The sequence below is a fragment of the Oryctolagus cuniculus genome, chromosome 10 (genome assembly GCF_051225735.1).
Source record: "Oryctolagus cuniculus isolate XC-2025 breed Fujian yellow rabbit chromosome 10, ASM5122573v1, whole genome shotgun sequence".
Classification (NCBI taxonomy): domain Eukaryota; kingdom Metazoa; phylum Chordata; class Mammalia; order Lagomorpha; family Leporidae; genus Oryctolagus; species Oryctolagus cuniculus.
Genome location: NC_142876.1, coordinates 101782627 through 101801638, shown reverse-complemented (window position 1 = coordinate 101801638; position 19012 = coordinate 101782627). Strand labels below are relative to the sequence as shown.

Here is a 19012-nt window from a genome sequence, read left to right as displayed (position 1 = left end):
GCAGGGGAGCCTCGAATCGCAAGCTCAGAGGTGGGGGAGCAGAGCGAGACTGAGATGCAGACGGAGCCGGAGAGACAGCACACAGGCGGGGAGGGGCAGCCAAGTCTCTGACCCCTGCCCCCGTCTCCGGGACGGCTGAGAGGGGAGTGGCCACTCCCCACCCAGACAACAGAGAGGCAGGGAGTCCAGGAAGCTGGAGCGTGCCCGGCACTGCACCCTGCAGGACCCCACCCCAGCACAGGGCACTCACCATGATGACAAGGACAACAGGGCCGGCAAAGCTCCAGATGAGGGGGTCGTGGATGGAGATCCAACAGAAGTCAGGGTTCCCGTAGCCCTCGGGGTCCAGGCCTACAGCAAGGCCTTGGGGAGAGAAGCGGTGGCTGGAAGGGGGTTCTAGAGACCCTCCCATGGGTGGGGAGAAGAGGGGTGAGGGCGGAGCTGCTTTCTCCTCCCCCCAGGAGGAGGGGAGGATGAGGCTGGGGCTCACGATCAGGACTAGGGACAGGGTCGGGGTGACAGCTCTGAGTGGACAGGGCTCTCACCCAGCAGCACAGCAGGGACACCCCAGCCCAGGGCGTGGTAGAAGCGCATAGCCCCGTGGTCCACGTTGCGCGGCTCAACCTGCATGCGGTAGAGGTGCAGCCCCTGCACGAGGAGCCAGGCAAAGGTGCTGAGGAAGAAGTAGTGCAGGAGGATGGCGACCGCGGTGCACACCAGCTGCAGGCAGGGAGGGCGGGGTCAGGGCCTCTGCCTCGCCCTACGGCTGACACCCACGCCCTGCATCTGTTCCCCACCTAGGACCCCTGAGCCACAACACCTTACCCCAGCTTCTTGCTCCAAACCCTGGTCCCCACCCCTGCATCCCCAATCTCCGACCCCAAGCTTTGGCCCCAGGGGGCCCTCCTGGGCCAGTGGGGTCATGAGGACACAGGTCCCCTGGCCCTGGCCCTGCACCTGGTTGTGGGTCCTGTGGATCCCCAGCAGGAAGAGGAGCTCTGCCACCCCCAGGGCAGCCGCCACGTTGGCGTGGATTCCGCGCACGTTGGACTTGAGGCTGCGCAGGCTCAGCAGGATGGCCGCAGTCAGCACCAGCGCAGCCACGGACAGTGCCACGACCACGTGCGTGAACACAGCCAGCAGCTCCAGGTCCCCCTCCAGCCGCTGGGGGGACAGAGACGGTCACTGAGGTGCTGGGCAGAGCCTCCTGCCCTCTGACCTCCCCACTCTTCCCCAGGACACAGCGCAGCCCCACCTCACGAGGGGAGGCATCCATGAGGATCCCGAAGGTGCCCGTCCGGCTACAGCGACACCGTGCGTGGGACCCGTTCCTGTGCACCAGCTCACAGTCCCGTGCCGTCCACATACCGTGCTGGTCCGCCCTGCAGCCGTGGGACAGTCAGAGCCACCATCCCCTCTGGGGTGCCCCAGTGAGGGGTGGGGGTGGTGAGATTGTGGGAGGCATTGAGAATGTGTGGATGGGGGAGCAGCATTCCTTACGGGCCTCGCTGCACAGCGCCACCTAGTGAGGACCCGGGGGAAGGCTGGAGTGACAAGTGACCTCCCAGGGGCTACCAGAGGGACCAGGGGCTTCCAGAGTGGGATCCTCACGGGCCAGGTGGGTCCCACTGCACGCAGATTGCTTTGCTCCGATTTGCCGTCTGTAGCAGGCGGAACTCAAGGCTGATGGGGGACTCCAAGAGCCCACTAAGGAAGCTGCGCCCATGGAACACGGCCACGCTGACCACCGGGGAGTTCATCACAGGGTTCTGGGGAAGCCTACGGAGACACCCATCCGAGCTTGGTGTCTGCCAACCTCTCCCTGTCTTCACCCCTCTCACCACAGCGGGCCCATGGTCCCAAGTGTCCTAGGGTGGATGCTAGTCTGAGAACCACCCCCCAAGCCTTCAGTGCGCCATTTCACATTCACTCCCCAGACTGGGGTCTGAGACGGTCGGGCCCTGCTGGCTCCAAACTGCCCTCCCTCCCCCCACACCTGCTCCCCATCAGCCAGCCTGCCTGCCTGCCTCTGTGGGCCAGTTGCTCTGTCAGGACCTGGATCACAGACCCCTCTTGGATGGGACTGCCCCCACCTGCGGCTCTGTGTCTGTCAGCCTAAGCTTTGCTATTCTGCACAGCTCCAGGGACTGTCCCACTCGGAGCACAGCACGGACACAGCTCCCTGGAGCTGTGCACAGAAGTATCTCTATCTAAGGCCAGTGCTGCGGCGCAGCAGGCTAAGCTGCTGCCTGTGATGCCAGCATCCCAGATGAGCGCTGCTGGCTGGAGTCCCGGCTGCTTTGCTTCCGATCCAGCTCCCGCTAATGCACCTAGGAAAGCAGCGGAAAACAACCCAAGTACTGGGACCCTGGCACTCACATGGGAGACCTCCATGGAGCTCAGGACTTCCGGCTTCAGCCTGACACAACCCCGGCCATTGCAACCATTTGGGGAGTGAACCAGTGGATGGAAGATCTCTTTCTCCCTCTCTGTAACTCTTTTTCTTCTTCTTCTTTTTTTTTTTTTTTTTTTTTTTGATAGGCAGAGTGGACAGTGAGAGACAGAGAGCAGAGAGAAAGGTCTTCCTTTGCCATTGGTTCACCCTCCAATGGCCGCCGTGGCCAGCGTGCTGTGGCCGGCGTACCGCACTGATCCGAAGCCAGGAGCCAGGTGCTTCTCCTGGTCTCCCATGGGGTGCAGGGCCCAAGGACTTGGGCCATCCTCCACTGCACTCCCTGGCCACAGCAGAGAGCTGGCCTGGAAGAGGGGCAACCGGGACAGAATCTGGTGCCCCGACCAGGACTAGAACCTGGTGTGCCAGCGCCGCAAGGCGGAGGATTAGCCTAGTGAGCCACGGCGCCGGCCTGTAACTCTTTTTCAAATAAATAAATAAAAGTCTTTTTTTTTTGAAGAAGAAGAATCTCTGAACCTCCTTATCTGCCCACCACAAAAGGAGAAGCTGGGTTGGATGGAAGCTCACAGGAAGCCCAGGGGTGAGGGCCTGAAGTAACTCCACCCACGGTACCTGGCGCCTCGCCGCTCGGCCTGGAACTGGGCAGGGAGCAGCCCACCCAAGGTGCGGTAAACGAGGAGGATGACGATGGACATCCCAGGCTCGGGCTCGGGCTCCGGGGGTGCCGGCGGGGGGCCCACACTTGAGTTTTCTGCGCTGCTGCCTGTGGGCAGAACTGCGGGGGGAGGGGAGGGAAGGAGCCACCGTCAGTGACCGCCAACCAGCCCAGCGCCATGCACGGTGATCTCTTCCCTGCAGATCTAGAATGGGGGCCGGGGGGCTGCAGCCAGGGAGGGAACAGTCAAGGCCTGGGAGGGGTGGTCTGCGGTGAGGGACAGGCGTGGCAGGCTGAGGGTGTGGCGAGGTATGTAGTGGAGGGTTGGCAAGTGGCAAATGGGCTGGGGGAAGGGGACTCGGTGTCTGACCAGGGAACAAGGAGACAAGACCCAGCCATGGGGGCACCCAAGGGCTCACCTTCAGATGGGGACGGCCGCGGGGGCTGGGAAGGCAGCAGCACGTGGGTGTGAGGATCCCAGGCATCCTGGCCTCGGAAAAGGTTACTGTGGTAGCGGGGGTAGCGGCGGGCCCCTCGGGTCGGCCCGGGGTGCTCCATCCGGTCAATGCTGAGCACTGCCCACAGGAAAGGGGTGGGGCCCATCAAGGACGCCTTCCCGAGCTGAGGCTCCCATGCCCTCTGATCCCCATCCTGCGCCCCAGTCCCACGGTCCACATCATCCTTGCTACCAGTGCAGGGCCTGTGCCTGCAGATGAGGGTGGTAGCACAGTCCCGCTCCTCAGACCTCCAGGTCCCTGCCCTCTCACGGCCCCCTGCCCTGCCCCACCCACCACGCACTGATATTGGGTGTCACCAGCCCCACGGGATTCAGGTACGTGAGCTCCATATTCCTTGCGAGCGTGGCTGCATACTCCTCCAGATGGCGCACCAGCCCAGCGCTGCCTGGGGAGCCCCCGGGGGCCCGCTGCCCCAGCGCCGCCCACAAGTCTCCCGTCTCCGGAGCAAGCAGTGCAGAGCCGGCCCACAGCAGATTCTGGGAGGATGGAGATGGAGTGGGGCTCAGCCAGGTGGTGGAGAGGTATGAGGGAACGGGGCAGGCAGGAGGGGACTGACCACGTGCTCACAGGGGCCCCAAGAGGCAAGGGGGCAGGGGCTGAAGAGGACAAAGAAAGAGGGAGAGGCTGGGACCCTTCACTTCCCCAGAGGTCAGGAGGGGCCCGAGCTGGGAGCCAGGGTCACAGGGCTGGGGGCCCTGGGCCAGGGGACTGGGAATAGAGGACACAGTTCTACCTCATTGAAGTGGGCATCCTGGGTGGCTGTCAGTCCAAAACCTTGCTGATGGCTCTCGAAGGCCAGCAGGTAGGCCAGCAGGCGGGCAGTGACCCGGACATCTTGGCTGAAATAGTGGCCAGCGTGGCCAGTCACCTCCCGCAGTCGCTGAGCCAGCTTCTTGGCCTCCAGGGTGTCCAGGGCTGTCTTGTTCAGCTCCAGGCCATCCAGCTGCCAGGACAAGGGTGGGAGCAGGCACTCTTATGGTCCCTGAGGCCTTTCCCTCCCAGGGAGAAGGGCGTGACCAGATAAAAGGGCAAAGAGGGAAAGCTCTGGAGCACGAGACGGGCGCCTCCCAGCCCTGGGGGTGCTGTGGAGGGCTGGGTGCGGGGGTAAGGGCTGGGCAGTCTCACCAGCAGACTGAGCTCTCGAAAGGCAGCGGAGGTGCAGTTGAAGAGGTCGGGCTCCAGCCAGCCCCGGTCCTCATCACACAGCCGCACGGCAGCACCTGCGGGTGGGCAACCCCTGCTCAGGCCCCAGGCCGCGACGGCTTTGCTGAGGAGCTGCCCCAGCACTCTACCCCAGGGGGAATCCTTGAGGCAGAGCCCATCAGAGTAGGCAACGAGGGCTGTACCACTGGATGCAGCAGCCCAAGACCAGCTGCTGGCCAGGGAATTCCTGAGGGGTCTGTGGACGGTTATCACCACCAACCACAAAGACAACACAAGGGTAGGGCTGCAGACACACACACACACACACACACACACACACACACACAACACTCACACATGTAAACCAGGACAGGCTCACAGACACGCCCACAGTCACATACATGTAATGCCCACAGTGGCACTCACACAGATCCAGGAACCAGGACAAGCACACATACACACACACGAAGCTCTCTTGTGCACACACAGACACGCCAACACAGACAAGGTCTCCCAGAAGTCTTCCGTGAGCAAAGGGAAGTGGGGGTAGGGCTCTCTCCCAGTTCCAGCTGCCCTTGGAGACTCTGCTCTCCCTTATCTGGAGGACGGTGATGGAGGTTGGAAAATTGACCTGTACCTTAAGGGAGAGCTTAAGAGGGCCCCTGACTTCAATACACAACCCTTCCCCAAGACAGACTCACAGACACGTGCACAGGCATAGGAGTAGGGCACGTGAGCATGCACACAATCTGTCCAGCCCCCGCCGGGGCCTCAAGCAGCAGGGAGGAGCTGCAGGTTTTCAGTCACAGGGGAGGGTCTTTCACAACCTCAGGCAGCAGGAAGAGGCCTGCAGGTACCTCCGGGACGGAGGAGGGCTCTACCAGGGTCTTAGGAAGCTGGGGAGCTCTACAGGGTCCTCAGGCAATGGGGAGGGGTCTCTGAGGAGGCCAGAGGGGGGCCTCCAGACCCTCAGACAGCAGGAAGGGGCAGCCAGGGGCCTTAAGCAGGTGGGAGTAGCTTTTAGAGACCAAGCAGCAGGGAGGGGTCTGTAAAAGCTCTGGCGGTGGGAGGGGCAGCACACCTGAGCAAACACGTACCCCTTACCTGCACCCCGCAATCCTGCCCAGAAGCCAAGAGAAACAGATGGAGGCTCAGTGAGGAACCCAGAGGCCCAAGAGGGTAACGAGGGGCCCACAAGGACTCCTGCCCCACTCCCGCCTCTGCGCAGGGATAAGACCACCCAACTCAGGAACAGCTGGCTCCGGCAGTCAGAGAACAAGCCCACCCCCACCCTCAGGGATACCCTTGCTCCCCAAATACTCACCCAGGGCCCCCCGGGGACATGGCACTGTGGCCAAAGCGCCAAACTTGGTCTGGGGCCACCACACACCAGATCTCAGGGACTTGGGGCAGGCGTTGTAGAGCACTAGGGAGAAAGTAGGTGCTGAGCCAGGTGGCCAGGGCCCAGCCCAAGGGACAGCCACACTTGGTGTGGCTCCTTCACACCCCCCCCCCCACTGTCCACTGCCCCAGCCCTCTGCTGGCTTCTCAGGAGCTGGTCTCAGATTCGGCGTCTTGGAGCAAACGTGCGGTTCCCTGGGTGTAAGTGGTCCCCTCAGAAGTTCCCCAGAGCCCCTACCTAAGGAGCCAAGCAGGCCACGGGTACCTTGGGGGCAGCACGCTGGGACCAGCCCTCGGTGGCTGGAGCCGAGCGTAGTCTGCTTACCTCGGCAGCCGCTGGCTGTCACCTCCGCGAAGGGACTGTCGCAGCTGTTGCACTGGCGGCCAAGGGCTCCTGGGCGACAGGGGCACTGCCCACTGTGGGGTGCACATGAACGCGAGGTGGAGCCCACAGGGTAGCAGTCACATGGGAGGCACAAGTCACTGCCCCGTGGTCGGTAGTGGAACTCCTGTTTGAGGATGGGTCAGGGGCCTGGAGTCAGAGGTCAGGGCTCAAGGTAAGGGTCTCAGGTCAAGGCTTGGGGCATGCATGGGATCAAGGGAAAGGGGTAAAGAGAGCAGTGCTCACAGGCCGGAGGGAAGACAGGGCCTCTGATGGCAAGGGAGGGGCTGGGATCAAGGATGAGAGTTGGCAGGCAAAGAGGTGACAGGACACGGGGAAGAAGCTAGGGCCCAAGTCAGGGGGCAGAGGTCAGCAAGCTGGACAAGAATCACAGATTGTGTCCAAGGAAGGGCTGGAAGGTCAAGTGTCAGGGGCAAGGCACACCTTGCAGTGACACTGCCCATTCGTCTTATTGCAGTTGGGGTCAAAACCCTTGTGGACATCACAGTTGCAGGGGCCACAGGTAGGGCTCCCCCACCAGCCCCGTGGGCACTGCTGGTCCATCCTGGGTGTGGGGACAAACAGTCAAGTGAGATGGCTCTGTGATACCTCAGTGACCCTCCCTGTCCCGGCCAGGCCCCCCATCATCTCAGCCCACAGTCTCTCACCTGTGCTCACAGTGGTGCCCAAAATAACCACTCGCACAGTCACAGGTATAGCCATGGGGGGCTCCTGGGAGGCGCCGGCACAATCCCTGGTTCTGACAGGGGTTCAAAAGGCAGGCGTCCACACAGCCTGGGCCGTAGTAACCTGGAGATGGGGTCAGGAAGCTCAGGACACAGGTCACAGAGCAGAGAAGGAAGTGGGCACCTGTCGTTTGCATTGCCTACCTCCTCAAGGTCTTCCAGGCCCTCCGGATTCACCACAGACCACCGGTCCCTGCCCAGACCACCCTTCCTCCACTTTCCCAGGGCCCACCTGGCCGGCAGGTGCAAGAGAAGGTCTGCCAGAGGTCTCTGCAGTCGGCGTGGGGTGGACAGGGCGCAGATGCACAGGAGTTGGTCACGACACAGCCGGGCTCCACATTCACGCGGTGGCTTGGGGGTGGCAGGGCCGGGGCCCCTGAAGGTGTGGAGCCGAGCCATACTCCCTGTGGATACGGCCAACAAGGATGAGCTCCATGCCAAGGCAGGGAACCAGGCCACCCTGACATGCAGTCCCGCAGGCTCCAATAAAACCCAGATCCCAAAACAGTCTCAATCTAGTCCCCCCGCCACGGGGCTGCTAACTGCATTGTCTGACACAGATCCCTAGTGACCACAGAGGATCTAAGCTGGACTCTCCCCTCCAACATCATGGAAAGCTCTGCTCTGTCTCCGACCGCTCTGGGCCATCCGCCCCCAACACACACCATGCCCAACCCCATGTGGATGCTGCTTTTCAGGGTCCAAGGGTGCCCTCAACTTTGACCACTAGCCCTAGTGCCCCCAAGTCACAGCCCCATGCCGACCCCCACCTGGATACAGCCGACCAGACCCTGAGGAACCGCCTCCTTACTGCTGGGGGGCAGGCCTCCCACGTGGAGTTGCTTTACCTTCAGGCCTTGGAGCTCACTCCCCACTGCCAAGGTGTCCTGGAGGAGGGACACTGTCAGCACTGCGGGGGGAGGGGCTGGGTGGACCCCTGTACCCCAGAGCTGGCCCTGGCCTTCCGGCCCTGCGTGACCATGCTCTGGCCTCCGTGCCAGGGGCACGGGCTGTGGAGGAGCCGCTCTGAAGTGCGGAGAACTTGCGGGGCATGGGTCAAACATGAGAGGAGGGCTTCCTCTGAGAGCAGAGCTCTGATAGGCTCTTCCCTCTGCGACCCAGCAAAGACCTGCAAATTCCAGGATTTTGACTTGGGGTGGCTAAGAATCAGGGCAAACAGGAGGGGCTTCCAGGAGTCAGAAAAAATACTGGCTACAGACATACCCTGAGACCAAGACAGAAAACTGTGGTCTCCCTGACACAAGGAGGGCCTGGGAGTAGACCAACCTGGCTGGGAGGGGGGGCTCAGGGCAAGGACATACAGAAGGGGCCTGGGGACAGCAGCAGACTATGTGCAGTGGGGGGAGTTGGGAGGGCTGGACTAGAGGTCTGGTCAGATAAGGTGGGTCTAGTTGGAAGGAGGAGAACAGACTACCCCAGGGTCAGAGGTCAGACCTGGAAGAGGCTAAAGTCCAATGAGACCATGAGGACATGACGGCCCCGCTGGCCACCTGGCTCCTCCTGCAACTCCAGCCGCAGATCGTGCCACCGGCCGTCACTGACAGTCACCTGGTCCAGGAGGAGGTGGGCAGCACGGCCCGAGCCCCTGGCTACAGTCACAGACAGCAACCCCCGCTCCAACTGTGGGTAGAGATGCACACAGCCCTGGGTTTAGAGCCCCAAGTGGGGCTGGGGCTGGAAAATGAGATCAGAACAGCAGAGTCAAGGCTTACACGCATGGGGGCACTGTGCCACGGGCACTACGCTGATGATACGGGGCCAGGAGCAGGGGACAGGACCAGGGGTCATGGACTGACACGGCCAGCACAAGAGAGAGCTACGCTAGTGACTAGCACTTGCACAGGATATCACTGTGGGGAAGGGGGTCAAGGGTCAGAGTGCATAGCAGGGTCAATGTGGTTGGGACATCCAGGCGGTGTAACCAGGCCTGAACCCACATGAAGATCACATCTTCGGGGCATCAGAGGCTGAGAGGTGAGGGCATAGGGAGGGATCAGAAGGGTGGACCCACCTGGCAGAGGAGTGTGCTGTGCTGCCCAGCCTGCATGTACATCAGGACCCCCTGCGTCGCTCGTGTCCGAAACACCAGCCCCAGGTACCATGGCACAGACACAACCGTGTCACCTCCAAAGTCCCAGCTCAGTGAGCCGTTGCCACGGAAATGGTGGGGATGGGCCATGGCTGAGGGGATAAGAGGAACAGGTTCACAGGCCCCACACCGGGAACAGACCTCACCCTGCAGGCCCCTCCTGCCCCAGGCAGCCCACTCACTGAGCCGACAGTCTTTGCCACCAAAGCCCACAGGGCAGTCACAGCTGAAGCCGCCCCAGCGCTCCGAGCAGGAGCCACTGTTCTTGCAGGGACTTGAGTCGCAGAAGTGTAGCTTGGCCTGGCAGCCTGGGAAGGGAAGGCACATGGAGAGTAAGAAGACAACATGGGGGACCAGCGAGGCTGGAGGCTGGGCGGGATGTGGAGGTCCAGATGGCCCAAAGAAGTCACCATGTCAGCCCCGTGTTCCCACAGGGAACACAGTAGGGGTTGGCAGGATGCTGGGCTACAACGTGGCGCTTGCCATCAAAACAGACTGAGGTGAGATGGGACCCGGAGCCACCCCATGCAGCCCTCCACCCCCTCCCCGTGGCAACTCAGGGCCATGGGCGGGGCAGTAGGAGTCACAAGTCTACCTGCCGTGGTGCCATTGTTTGCGACGAAGGTCGCCATGTCCACTCGGCGGCCATCAATGTGCAGGTCCCGCATACAACCGATGAAGTCCTTGTGGGACACGGGGAAGTTCTCGGGGAGGTTGGGGACACCCCCCAGGAGCAGAGGGCCCGTCAGGTCCAGGGACCTGGGGGTCAGGGGTCCGTGTCATTGGTGGGAGGGGTATCGGCAGAGGGTTGTTCCTGGGGACCACAGGACTCAGACAGTAGGGTGACTGAGGGAGTGAGGACAAAGCCAGACCAGGGAAGATGTGAGAGCCTTCCTTCAACCATAGGGGTACAGACAGAGCACACGTAGGGCTGATGGCCTGGGAAAGGTGGGGAGCGAGGCTTGAGGGCCTCAAGGCTTGTGGGTGGCTGAGGTAGGGGATGGAGAAGTGGAGTCTGGGGCTGGGTATGAAACTTGAGACTGGGTTGGGCTTTGGAGCACAGGGGGTCTGGGCTGGCTACAGGATGCGGGCTAGGGTGAGTAGGCTTTCAGGGTCTGTGAGGGGAGGGGGACCGAGTAGTGTGGAGAAAGGCTGTGGAACATGGTGGGCTGGGCGGGCTTTGGTAGGCAATGGGCACAGGAAGCGGGGGGAGGGGCCTCACTTCTTGGAGCTTGTTTGCACACCAGCAGCCGCGCACGAGTAGTTGCCAATCTCAGCACCAAACTGCAGAGCCACGGCCACATCACAGTCATCCACGCTCAGCACGGCCACCTTGTCCTTGGATGGCCCCTGAGCACTCCCCAGGGCATCCGTCCGGGGCTAAGGACCCAGGCACAGCAGTTAACACTGCTGTGGGTTAATCCCCAAGGAGCACAGCCTTCACTCCCAGCTCCCTCCTGCGGTGGTACCCACCTTGTTGTAGTATCTCAGGTGCACTGTATGCCATTGCCCGTCACTCAGGCCGCCTGGAACTGTGGGGCTGACCACGGTGTTGGACTCGCCTGCAAGGGGGGGTTCGTGGAGGAACGTCTGGAGTAGCCCCTCCCCCACCCTGGTCACTGAGGCACAGCTACTCCCCCACCTCACCCCCAGCACGTTGAATGGATCTGGTGAGTCCCCCCACTGGCGACCACACGGGCTGGACCGCAGTGCCTTTGCATGCATAGGAGAGACACACACTTCCTGGAGAAAGTGGCCTTCCCGCAGGGAATGGCACGGAGCAGGGTCCTCGCTTGTCTGCTATCAGGCATGTGTTCAGGGGCACGGTGAGGCAGGCCTGAGGGGACTCGGAACGTATCCCCGAGCCGTCCCACGCTCACGCGCGGGGGCACCCACCGGTGGAGTACGTGAGCCGCACTTGGCCAGCCACCAGCTCCAGGGCCAGGAAGTCGTGCTTCTCGTTCAGCCGCCCGTTGTAGAAGAGGAGCCCGCTCGGCTGCACCGTCGCGAACCTGGGCAGGGTGGGCGAGGGGCATCAGGAGCCAGCCACCACCTCCCACCCACCACCGCAGTGGGCAGGTAGGCGGGACGCCCGCCGGGGCTGGGGCCAGAGAGCCGGGCCGGCGTCCTGTGGGGCGTCGGGGCCGCGCAGTCAGGAGTTAGGGTCTGGTAGGCAAGGGCCGCGGGGGGGCGCGCGGACCCGGGGCGGGCACCTACGAGAGGGACAGCGTGAGATGGAAGCGTTGCCGCAGGCCGCGGAACATGACGAACGAGCTGGGAGGGAAGGAGCGGGCCGCCACCTCGCAGCGGGGGCCCTCGAAGGCGCCGCCCACCGGGCACTGGCAGCGGAAGCCGCCGTGCGGCGCGTCGGTGCAGGTGCCCCCGTTGCGGCAGACGCCTGGCACGCAGCGTCCGGCCTCCGTGTCCAGCTCACAGTCTTCTCCTGGGGGGCGAAGTCGCGGTCACCGCGCTGCGGCGAGCGCAGGCTCCACTCAGGACCGCGCGCCGGCCTGCGGGGCCCCGGCCTCGGGCTGGGCGCGGCCTGTGGACACGCCCCCGACTGGCCCCGCCCCCTCCCACTGCAGCTCTGTTCTCCCACCCGCGGTGCCCCTCTCCTTTCGCGGCGTCGGGCTCTCCCAGGGTCAGGCTCCAGCGCTTCCGGTCTGACCGCGCCCACCGCAGCCCCAGTGGCCTGAAACTCAACTGCGGCCCCGCTCCCAAACTTGGCCACCGGTTCACCCGGCCCCACGCCCGGCTCACCCGTGAAGCGCGGGCGGCAGACGCAGGTGTAGCCGCCCTCGCGCCGCGCGCAGGCGCCGCCATTCCGACACGGGTTCGAGTAGCAGAGGTCGAGCTCGGTCTCGCAGAAGTCTCCGGTGAAGCCGGGCGGGCAGCGGCAGCGCAGGCCGGCAATGGGCTGGATGGGTCGGAAGAGCGTGGAGGCTGAGGCGAGAAAGGGCGCGGACGAGTCGAAGCGGAGCACGGACACGCATTTCATGTAGTTCTCGCAGGGCTCACGCAGGCACACGTTGTCGTCGAAGGGCAGCACGTCGAGCAGCGAGCGCGCAGCCAGCGCCGCGCGGCGCACGTACAGCTGCTCCTGCAGCTCCTCGGAGCTGAACCAGGGCCCCGCGGCGCCCGCCCCTGCCCCACGCGGCGCCAGCGCCGAGAAGCTCACGTTGAGCACGGTGCCCCCCACGTCCGTGTCGTTCTGGATGTTGAAGATGAAGACGTCCTCAGCGGGCGTGGCGAGCACCGCGGCCACGCCCTCGAGGAAGTGGCCCAGCAGCGGCGACAGGAAGCGCTCCTGCCACATGTTCTCCAGGCGCACGGTCAGGCTGTTGGCCAGCAGCTCCTCCGTGATGATGATCACGCGCAGCACGCACTGAGCCGTCACGCTGTGCAGGCCGTCTGCAGGTGGGGGCAGGCAGGGTCAGTGATCAGCCTGGGGTCAGCTGCTGGCTCCCTCTGGGACACAAGAGGGCTGGAGCCAGTGACACCCCGGTCCGCCAGCACCTCTGACTCAACAGACTGGCCCCACCGGGACACTCGCGGGTCTGGTGCTGGTGATCACCAGCTCTCCCAGCATCCAGGTGTCAACAAGTGGCTGCTTCCTCCCCTCTGGCTCCCAGCACAAGGAGGGCTCTGGGTGAAGGAACAACCAACCCCCCACAGAGCCCCCAGCTCAGTCATCCTCCAGCAGCACGCAGGAAGGTCCTTAAGTGCTTAGGAGCCCACACTTCCTCAAGTTGTAATGTCAGCAGGCCACGCCCACTCAGGACACCAACAGGAGCCAGGCTCACTGGCCACTCATTCCCAACTGCCCCTCCCACACAGCAGAACCAGCAAAACACCCCCTCCAAAAAAACCAGGGAGGGTTCCAGGTCAGGGATCACCCTCCCCCATCTCTACTCAGCCGACTGTTCTCCCATGGGACTCGATGGCACCATCCCCCCGGAACCCTGGATCAGCAAGCCCCAGGCGGGCCTCGGACACACACCAGTAATCTTGAGTTAGCCAGCTGCCTGCCACTCCAGAGCTGGGTCCTGTGGCTTCAGTGGCCACCCCAGAGAGGGAGATGAGGGACTCATCTGCTTTGTTCGCCTTGCCCCACGCCTGCACACACTGAGTGGCTTCTAAGGACTGGTTCCTGAGTGTATTGAGGGAGAGGTGAAGGTCTTCTCTAGCAATGCCAGGAGTCCCTGCTGCGGAGTTGAGGAGCGCTGGTAAAACCTGCCCCCCCCCCCGGCCCCCAGGCAGGGCCTTGAGAGCCTCCCCCGCCTGCACCCTCTGTTAGGGAAGGGTTTGGGAAAGCTTGGGGCAGTGAGCACAGGGAAGAGGCAGGCGGGCCCCTGGACATTTTCCCAAACAGCAGGGTCTTGAAGAGAAACCAGGCCAGTGCAAGCCTACTGTGCCTGAAACTGTCCCTGAACACTTCTGTTTCTGACCATGAAACTGTTGGTCTCCTTTCCCTGCACAGATGGGGTGAGCATCTGACTGGACCTAAAGCCTCCCTTCATCTGAATCTGGGCATGAAACAGACTGATGCATCGTGTGGGCATGAAACAGACTGATGCATCGTGTGGTTTTGCCTGAGACCTCTGGAGCATCACCGTAGGGCCTTCTGGGAGGAAGAGAGCTAGTCCTAGGGCAGTAAATGGTTTTTTACAGTCTTTATGAGGTTTGCTAGATACTTAAGAATGTGGGGGCTTCTGTAGAGACTGCCCAAGAACCTAAGCAGAGTCCCTGTGAGGTCTGTGAGATTTTTTTGGGGGGGGAGGGCCACAGAACCCAACACTTAAGGGTTTCTTGGAAGCTTGAAAATTCCTTTTTGGTTTGAGGTGCCCTGGGGAAGCCCTGAAGCCCTGACAGGTTGAAGCCACTGGGTCACTTGCCTGCCCCCTGCCCCTCACCTGTGACGGTCACCAACATGGAGGCCACCAGTGGGCGGTTGTTGTCGAGCTTTCGACTGAGTCGCAGCTCCCCACTGGTCTGGTTGACCACCAGCAGCTGCAGCTCATTTCCACGCTCAAACGAGTAGAAGAGGTGATCGGAGACATCAGGGTCGTAAGCTGGGATGCGCCCGATGACACCCGAGGGGAAGGTGTCTGAGCGGTTGGATACGTAGTTGTTGAAGAGGATCTGAAAGTTGTTGAGCACGGGGCTGTTATCATTCTGATCAACCAGGCGGACGTGCACAGTGGCCCGGCTGACCAGGGGGGCTGACGTGGCCTGCACCACGATCACATATTCCTGGCGAGCCTCGTAGTCCAGGTCAATGAGAGCCGTCAGCTCTCCAGAGAAGATGTCCATCTGGAACAGCTCGGGAATGTTCCCGTCCACGATCTGGTACATGATGTGGGCATTGGGGCCCTCGTCAGGGTCCACGGCAGTAATCTGGGCCACCACCGAGCCCACAATGCTGTTCTCCTTCACCCGCACCTCGAATTCCTCAGCTGGGAAGACAGGGGCATTGTCATTCACATCCTGCACGGTCACTTGGATGCTGACTGGAGTCCGCAGCGGGGGCACACCCCGGTCCACTGCATAGGCAGTCAACTCATACACTGGCACTGCCTCCCGGTCCAGCCGCCTCACCGTGCGGACAATGCCAGAAGTGGGCTCAATGGTAAAATCTCCATCCCCATCCTCCCCATTCTGGAACGTGTACTGGACCCGACCGTTGGCGTGAGCATCCCGGTCTGTGGCTGAGATCTGCAGGACACTGGTGAAAGGTGGAGCATCCTCGGAGACCAAGCCCGTGTAGTGGGAGGCCACGAACTGCGGGGCATTGTCATTGACATCATTGACCATCACCTCTACGTAAGTGGTGTCTGCCTTCTGTGGGATGCCATTGTCTCGAGCTGTGATGGCCAGCGTGTAGGTCACCTGGTCCTCATAGTCCAGTGGGGCCTGTAGCGTGATGGCCCCTGAGTCAGCATTGATGCGGAACTGGGGTAGGTTGTCCTCCAGGAAATACGTGATACGAGCATTCTCACCCACGTCATCGTCAGAGGCACTGATGACCACTACCGTGCTACCCACTGGCCGATCCTCATTCATGCTCACTGAGTAGTGGGCACTTTGAAAGACGGGCCGGTGAGTGTTGGCATCTGTGATGTTGATGTGCACATAGCAGTGATCATGGAGGGCGCGGTCAGATGCCGTTAGCACCAGCTTGAAGTAGCGTTCCTGCTTGTAGTCCAGTGGCAGAGCCAGTGTCACCAGACCCACACCCCCCTGGGTGCTGATGGCAAAGCGATTACGAGTGTTGCCCCCGGTGATCTGGTAGCTGATGGCACTGTTGGCATCGCGGTCTACAGCAGTCACACTGACCACACTGGTGCCCACGGCCGCATCCTCATTCAGCCGCAGGTGGTATTCCTTCATGGTGAACTCAGGCCGGTTGTCATTAACATCCAGCACGGTCACTGTGACACTAGCCGAGGCGGACAGCGGAGGTGAGCCGTGGTCTCGGGCCTCCACACCGAAGAAGTAGTGCTCCACAGATTCGCGGTCCAGGGGGCCACTCACAGAGACCCAGCCAGTGGCGCTGTTTATCACAAAAGGCGTATCAGGTGCCACACCAGTTAGGGAGTACTCCAATCTGGCGTTCTCCCCATGGTCTGCATCCACTGCCTGAATATGGATGACAGAGTGGCCCAAGGGTGCGTTTTCCAGGACAGAGACCTGGAAGGGCGTGCTGACGAAGATGGGAGCGTGGTCATTGATATCCACCACCTGGATGCTGGCCAAGCCGGTGTTGTTGGACAGAGGCGGCCGGCCTGCATCCTGTGCTCTGATGCGCAAGGCATACTCTCTCTCTGCCTCGAAGTCCAGAGGCGCCACCACCTGGATCTCACCCGTGAGGCTGTCGATGGCAAAGTGGCCTCTGCTATTGCCACTGATGATGTTGTAGTGAACCAATCCATTGGCGTCCTTGTCCCGGTCTGTGGCGGTGACTCGGAGCACCACCGTGTGGGGGCGCACATCCTCTCGCACCTGGGCCACATAGCGCTTCTCACTGAATTGGGGCGCGTTGTCGTTCTCGTCTAGCACAGTGATGTGTACGCGCACAGTGGCTGAGCGCGGCCCAGGCTCCTGACCCTGGTCGCTGGCCTCCACCACTAGTTCGTAGCTTTCCATGTGCTCACGGTCCACCCTGCCGCTGGTGCTGATGAGGCCGGAACGCGGATCAATCTCGAAGGCGGCGGCGGCCGCAGTGCGCGCAGCGGGCGGCCCCACGAAGCGGTAGCGCAGGTTGGCGTTGGGGGGCGCGTCACCATCCGTGGCACGCAACTGCAGGATGGGGTAGCCCTCCTCCACGTTCTCGCGCAGTGTCTCCCGGTATTGCGCCTGCTCAAACACTGGCGCGTGGTCGTTGCGGTCGGCTACTGTCACAGCCACCATGGTGGTGGCCGAAAGGCGCGGGGAGCCGTGGTCTTGCGCCGTCACGCGCAGGTAGTGGCGCTCCATGCTCTCGCGGTCCAGAGCGGCAGCCGTGCGGATCAGGCCGGTCTGCGGGTCGATGCTGAACAGCTCCAGCGAGCGGCTGTTCATGAGCGCCGCCAAGGAGTAGACCAGGCGCCCCGCCTCGCCGGCGTCCGGGTCCTGCGCCACCACTCGCAGCACCGCGGTGCCCGCCGCCTCGTTCTCGGGCACCAGTGTCTGGTAGTTGTACTGCGGAAACTGCGGGTGGCGGTTTGCGGCGCGACGGGGACGTGCCCGGCTTGCTGGGGGTGTTCTCCAGGCCTCAGGAGCCGCAGGGTCCCCGGGGGGGCGCGGCCCGGGGCGCTGCGGGAGGAAGCGGCGGTGGGCGAGACCACGGGAGCGCATGCGCCGGGGCACCGCCTCGGGAGCTGTCCGAAGCTCTCGGGGTGCTGAACCCGCCAGAGGAGCTGTCCTAGCCGTGCGCGGTGCTGAATCCAGCCCCGGGCCAGATTCCGCAGCCCAGGGGGGACACTCCCGCCGAGGGTCTGTCCTCTCCCTTCGGGACGGCGCGGCTCTCTCCCCCTGACCCCTGCGCCCTGTCACCCACAGTTCCCCACAGCAGCGCACGGTTCCCACTCTCTTCCGCGCGCTTCGTCCAGAGTTCGCCTGGAAGGACGCTGGCTTGGGACCACCGGGCTGAATCAAGAAGTCCGAAGGGAGGGACAGGCTGTTCCCCGGGCCCGGGACCCCTAAGGACAGAGCCTCTGGGGACAGACTACCTCTTCGCAGAGGTCCTGTCCGCCGGCAAGAGGAGACTTCCGGGCGCCAGCATAACAGAGACCTTGGCTCCTGTCCCGTGTCTCTCGCGCGGCTGCCTAATGCTTGGATCCCGTGCTCAGCGGCCAACTCTGCGTTCGGCTGCTCAGAGGACCCTTGACCGCTCTGGGCGCTTTGCTTTCCGCCTCGGAGTGCCACGGAAACAGGCTCCCCGACTCCCAAGCCAGGCCCCTCATCCTCCCGGGCCCCGGGCGGCTTGGGACAAAGAGCTAAGGCTCCGCCGCTGATCCGCGCCCTGGGCAGATCTACCCCCGGGTCCCAGCCCTGGTCTCCGCCGCCCCCCAGCTCCTCCCGGCTGAGGGGGAACAAAGAGAGAAGGAGAAGGAGCAGGAGTACCGGGGTCGATGGTCTCTCGAGACCCTGCCACGGCGGCCGCCTCGCCATCACCCTCCACCTCCCCACACGGCCTCCACCGCCCCCCGCCCCGGTCCGGGCCTTAGGCCCGCCCCGCCGCTCAGGCCCCCTCCCGGGCCCCTGCCGCCGCCCCGGCCCCCCGCCCCTCGGCCTGTCGCTCCGCGCCGCCGCCCCCTGGGCACCATCTATTCCGTGGCCAGGGCGCCTTTGGCGAGCGGCCCCGGCTTTTGCCGCCCCCACCACAGCATCCCCGACGCTGCTGCCGCCTCCCGCCGCTCCAACATGGCTCCCGGCCGCCCGATGGTTCACTCCACCCCCGCCCCGATGCCCCGGACCCGGTGGTACGACCCGCCGCGCATGGCAGCTCTGGCACCCGAAGCCGTGGTCGCCATCTTTGTTAAGGACGTCAGAGCCGCTCGCCGTGCGGGGCTGAACGCGGGGCTTCAAGCTGGTGGATCCGCCCTCCTCGCTCTCGGCCGCCGCCCTCATCCGCCTCCCAGCGCCCTCTCCAGCCTTTCTTCTATTTGCACATCTCTTATTCCCCTTCCTGAGTTCTGGCCCTAATCCTGTCCCGGATTTGGGGATGAGGCTTTGGTGCCAGGACACGCGAAGGAGAGCGCCCTCGCGGCTCTGGGTGGGGGGTGCCACGTGCAGCGCTGGGGCGCAGAGACGATGGCCGGACGGAGCCTGGAGAGCCAGCAGCCCTAACAATAGCTTTGGCTGCTTGAGCAGCGAGTGTTAACGTGTGAGCACCTGTTTGGGGCGTCCCTGTAGAGCAGAGAACGGAGGTGACTCGCCGCCCCCCACCCCAGGGTCCCGGCACTGACGGCCACGCCCGCTCTCTCGGCCAGGGGTCCCGAGTGCTCCGGCAGGCCACGTGCAGAGCAGACTGTGTCGCGGCAGCTGCCTTGGCTTCCTTGGATCCCCGCCCCGCGCCAGCGGAGCCCGCAACCCTCAGCTCAGCTCCCGCCTGCCCGCGGGGTTCAATCAGGCGCTGCCCGCACCGCGCAGCTCTGGGCACG

The 19012-nt window shown here is 63.2% G+C and overlaps 1 protein-coding gene across 4 annotated transcripts in view; it reads right to left on the bottom strand.

Moving 5' to 3' along the window:
* CELSR3 (cadherin EGF LAG seven-pass G-type receptor 3) overlaps positions 1 to 19012 on the bottom strand; it is a 27070-nt gene extending 8058 nt beyond the window's left edge. For 2 of the 4 annotated variants that reach the window (XM_051852442.3, XM_008260613.5), the window contains exons 1-27: positions 14282 to 19012; positions 12129 to 12779; positions 11586 to 11811; positions 11265 to 11380; positions 10842 to 10930; positions 10591 to 10748; positions 9964 to 10127; positions 9551 to 9676; positions 9291 to 9460; positions 8714 to 8899; positions 8029 to 8145; positions 7491 to 7662; positions 7181 to 7322; positions 6957 to 7077; positions 6456 to 6639; positions 6054 to 6155; positions 5834 to 5848; positions 4712 to 4806; positions 4320 to 4529; positions 3867 to 4062; positions 3488 to 3643; positions 3026 to 3188; positions 1612 to 1779; positions 1256 to 1382; positions 958 to 1164; positions 546 to 720; positions 251 to 363 (exon numbers count right to left, since the gene is read on the bottom strand). In XM_051852442.3, coding sequence (XP_051708402.2) covers positions 251 to 363; positions 546 to 720; positions 958 to 1164; positions 1256 to 1382; positions 1612 to 1779; positions 3026 to 3188; positions 3488 to 3643; positions 3867 to 4062; positions 4320 to 4529; positions 4712 to 4806; positions 5834 to 5848; positions 6054 to 6155; positions 6456 to 6639; positions 6957 to 7077; positions 7181 to 7322; positions 7491 to 7662; positions 8029 to 8145; positions 8714 to 8899; positions 9291 to 9460; positions 9551 to 9676; positions 9964 to 10127; positions 10591 to 10748; positions 10842 to 10930; positions 11265 to 11380; positions 11586 to 11811; positions 12129 to 12779; positions 14282 to 18479 — 8547 coding nt within the window. In that variant the 5' untranslated portion in view covers positions 18480 to 19012. The remainder of the gene's footprint in view (positions 1 to 250; positions 364 to 545; positions 721 to 957; positions 1165 to 1255; positions 1383 to 1611; positions 1780 to 3025; positions 3189 to 3487; positions 3644 to 3866; positions 4063 to 4319; positions 4530 to 4711; positions 4807 to 5833; positions 5849 to 6053; positions 6156 to 6455; positions 6640 to 6956; positions 7078 to 7180; positions 7323 to 7490; positions 7663 to 8028; positions 8146 to 8713; positions 8900 to 9290; positions 9461 to 9550; positions 9677 to 9963; positions 10128 to 10590; positions 10749 to 10841; positions 10931 to 11264; positions 11381 to 11585; positions 11812 to 12128; positions 12780 to 14281) is intronic. The other 2 variants (XM_008260612.5, XM_008260614.5) reach the window with 2 other exon arrangements.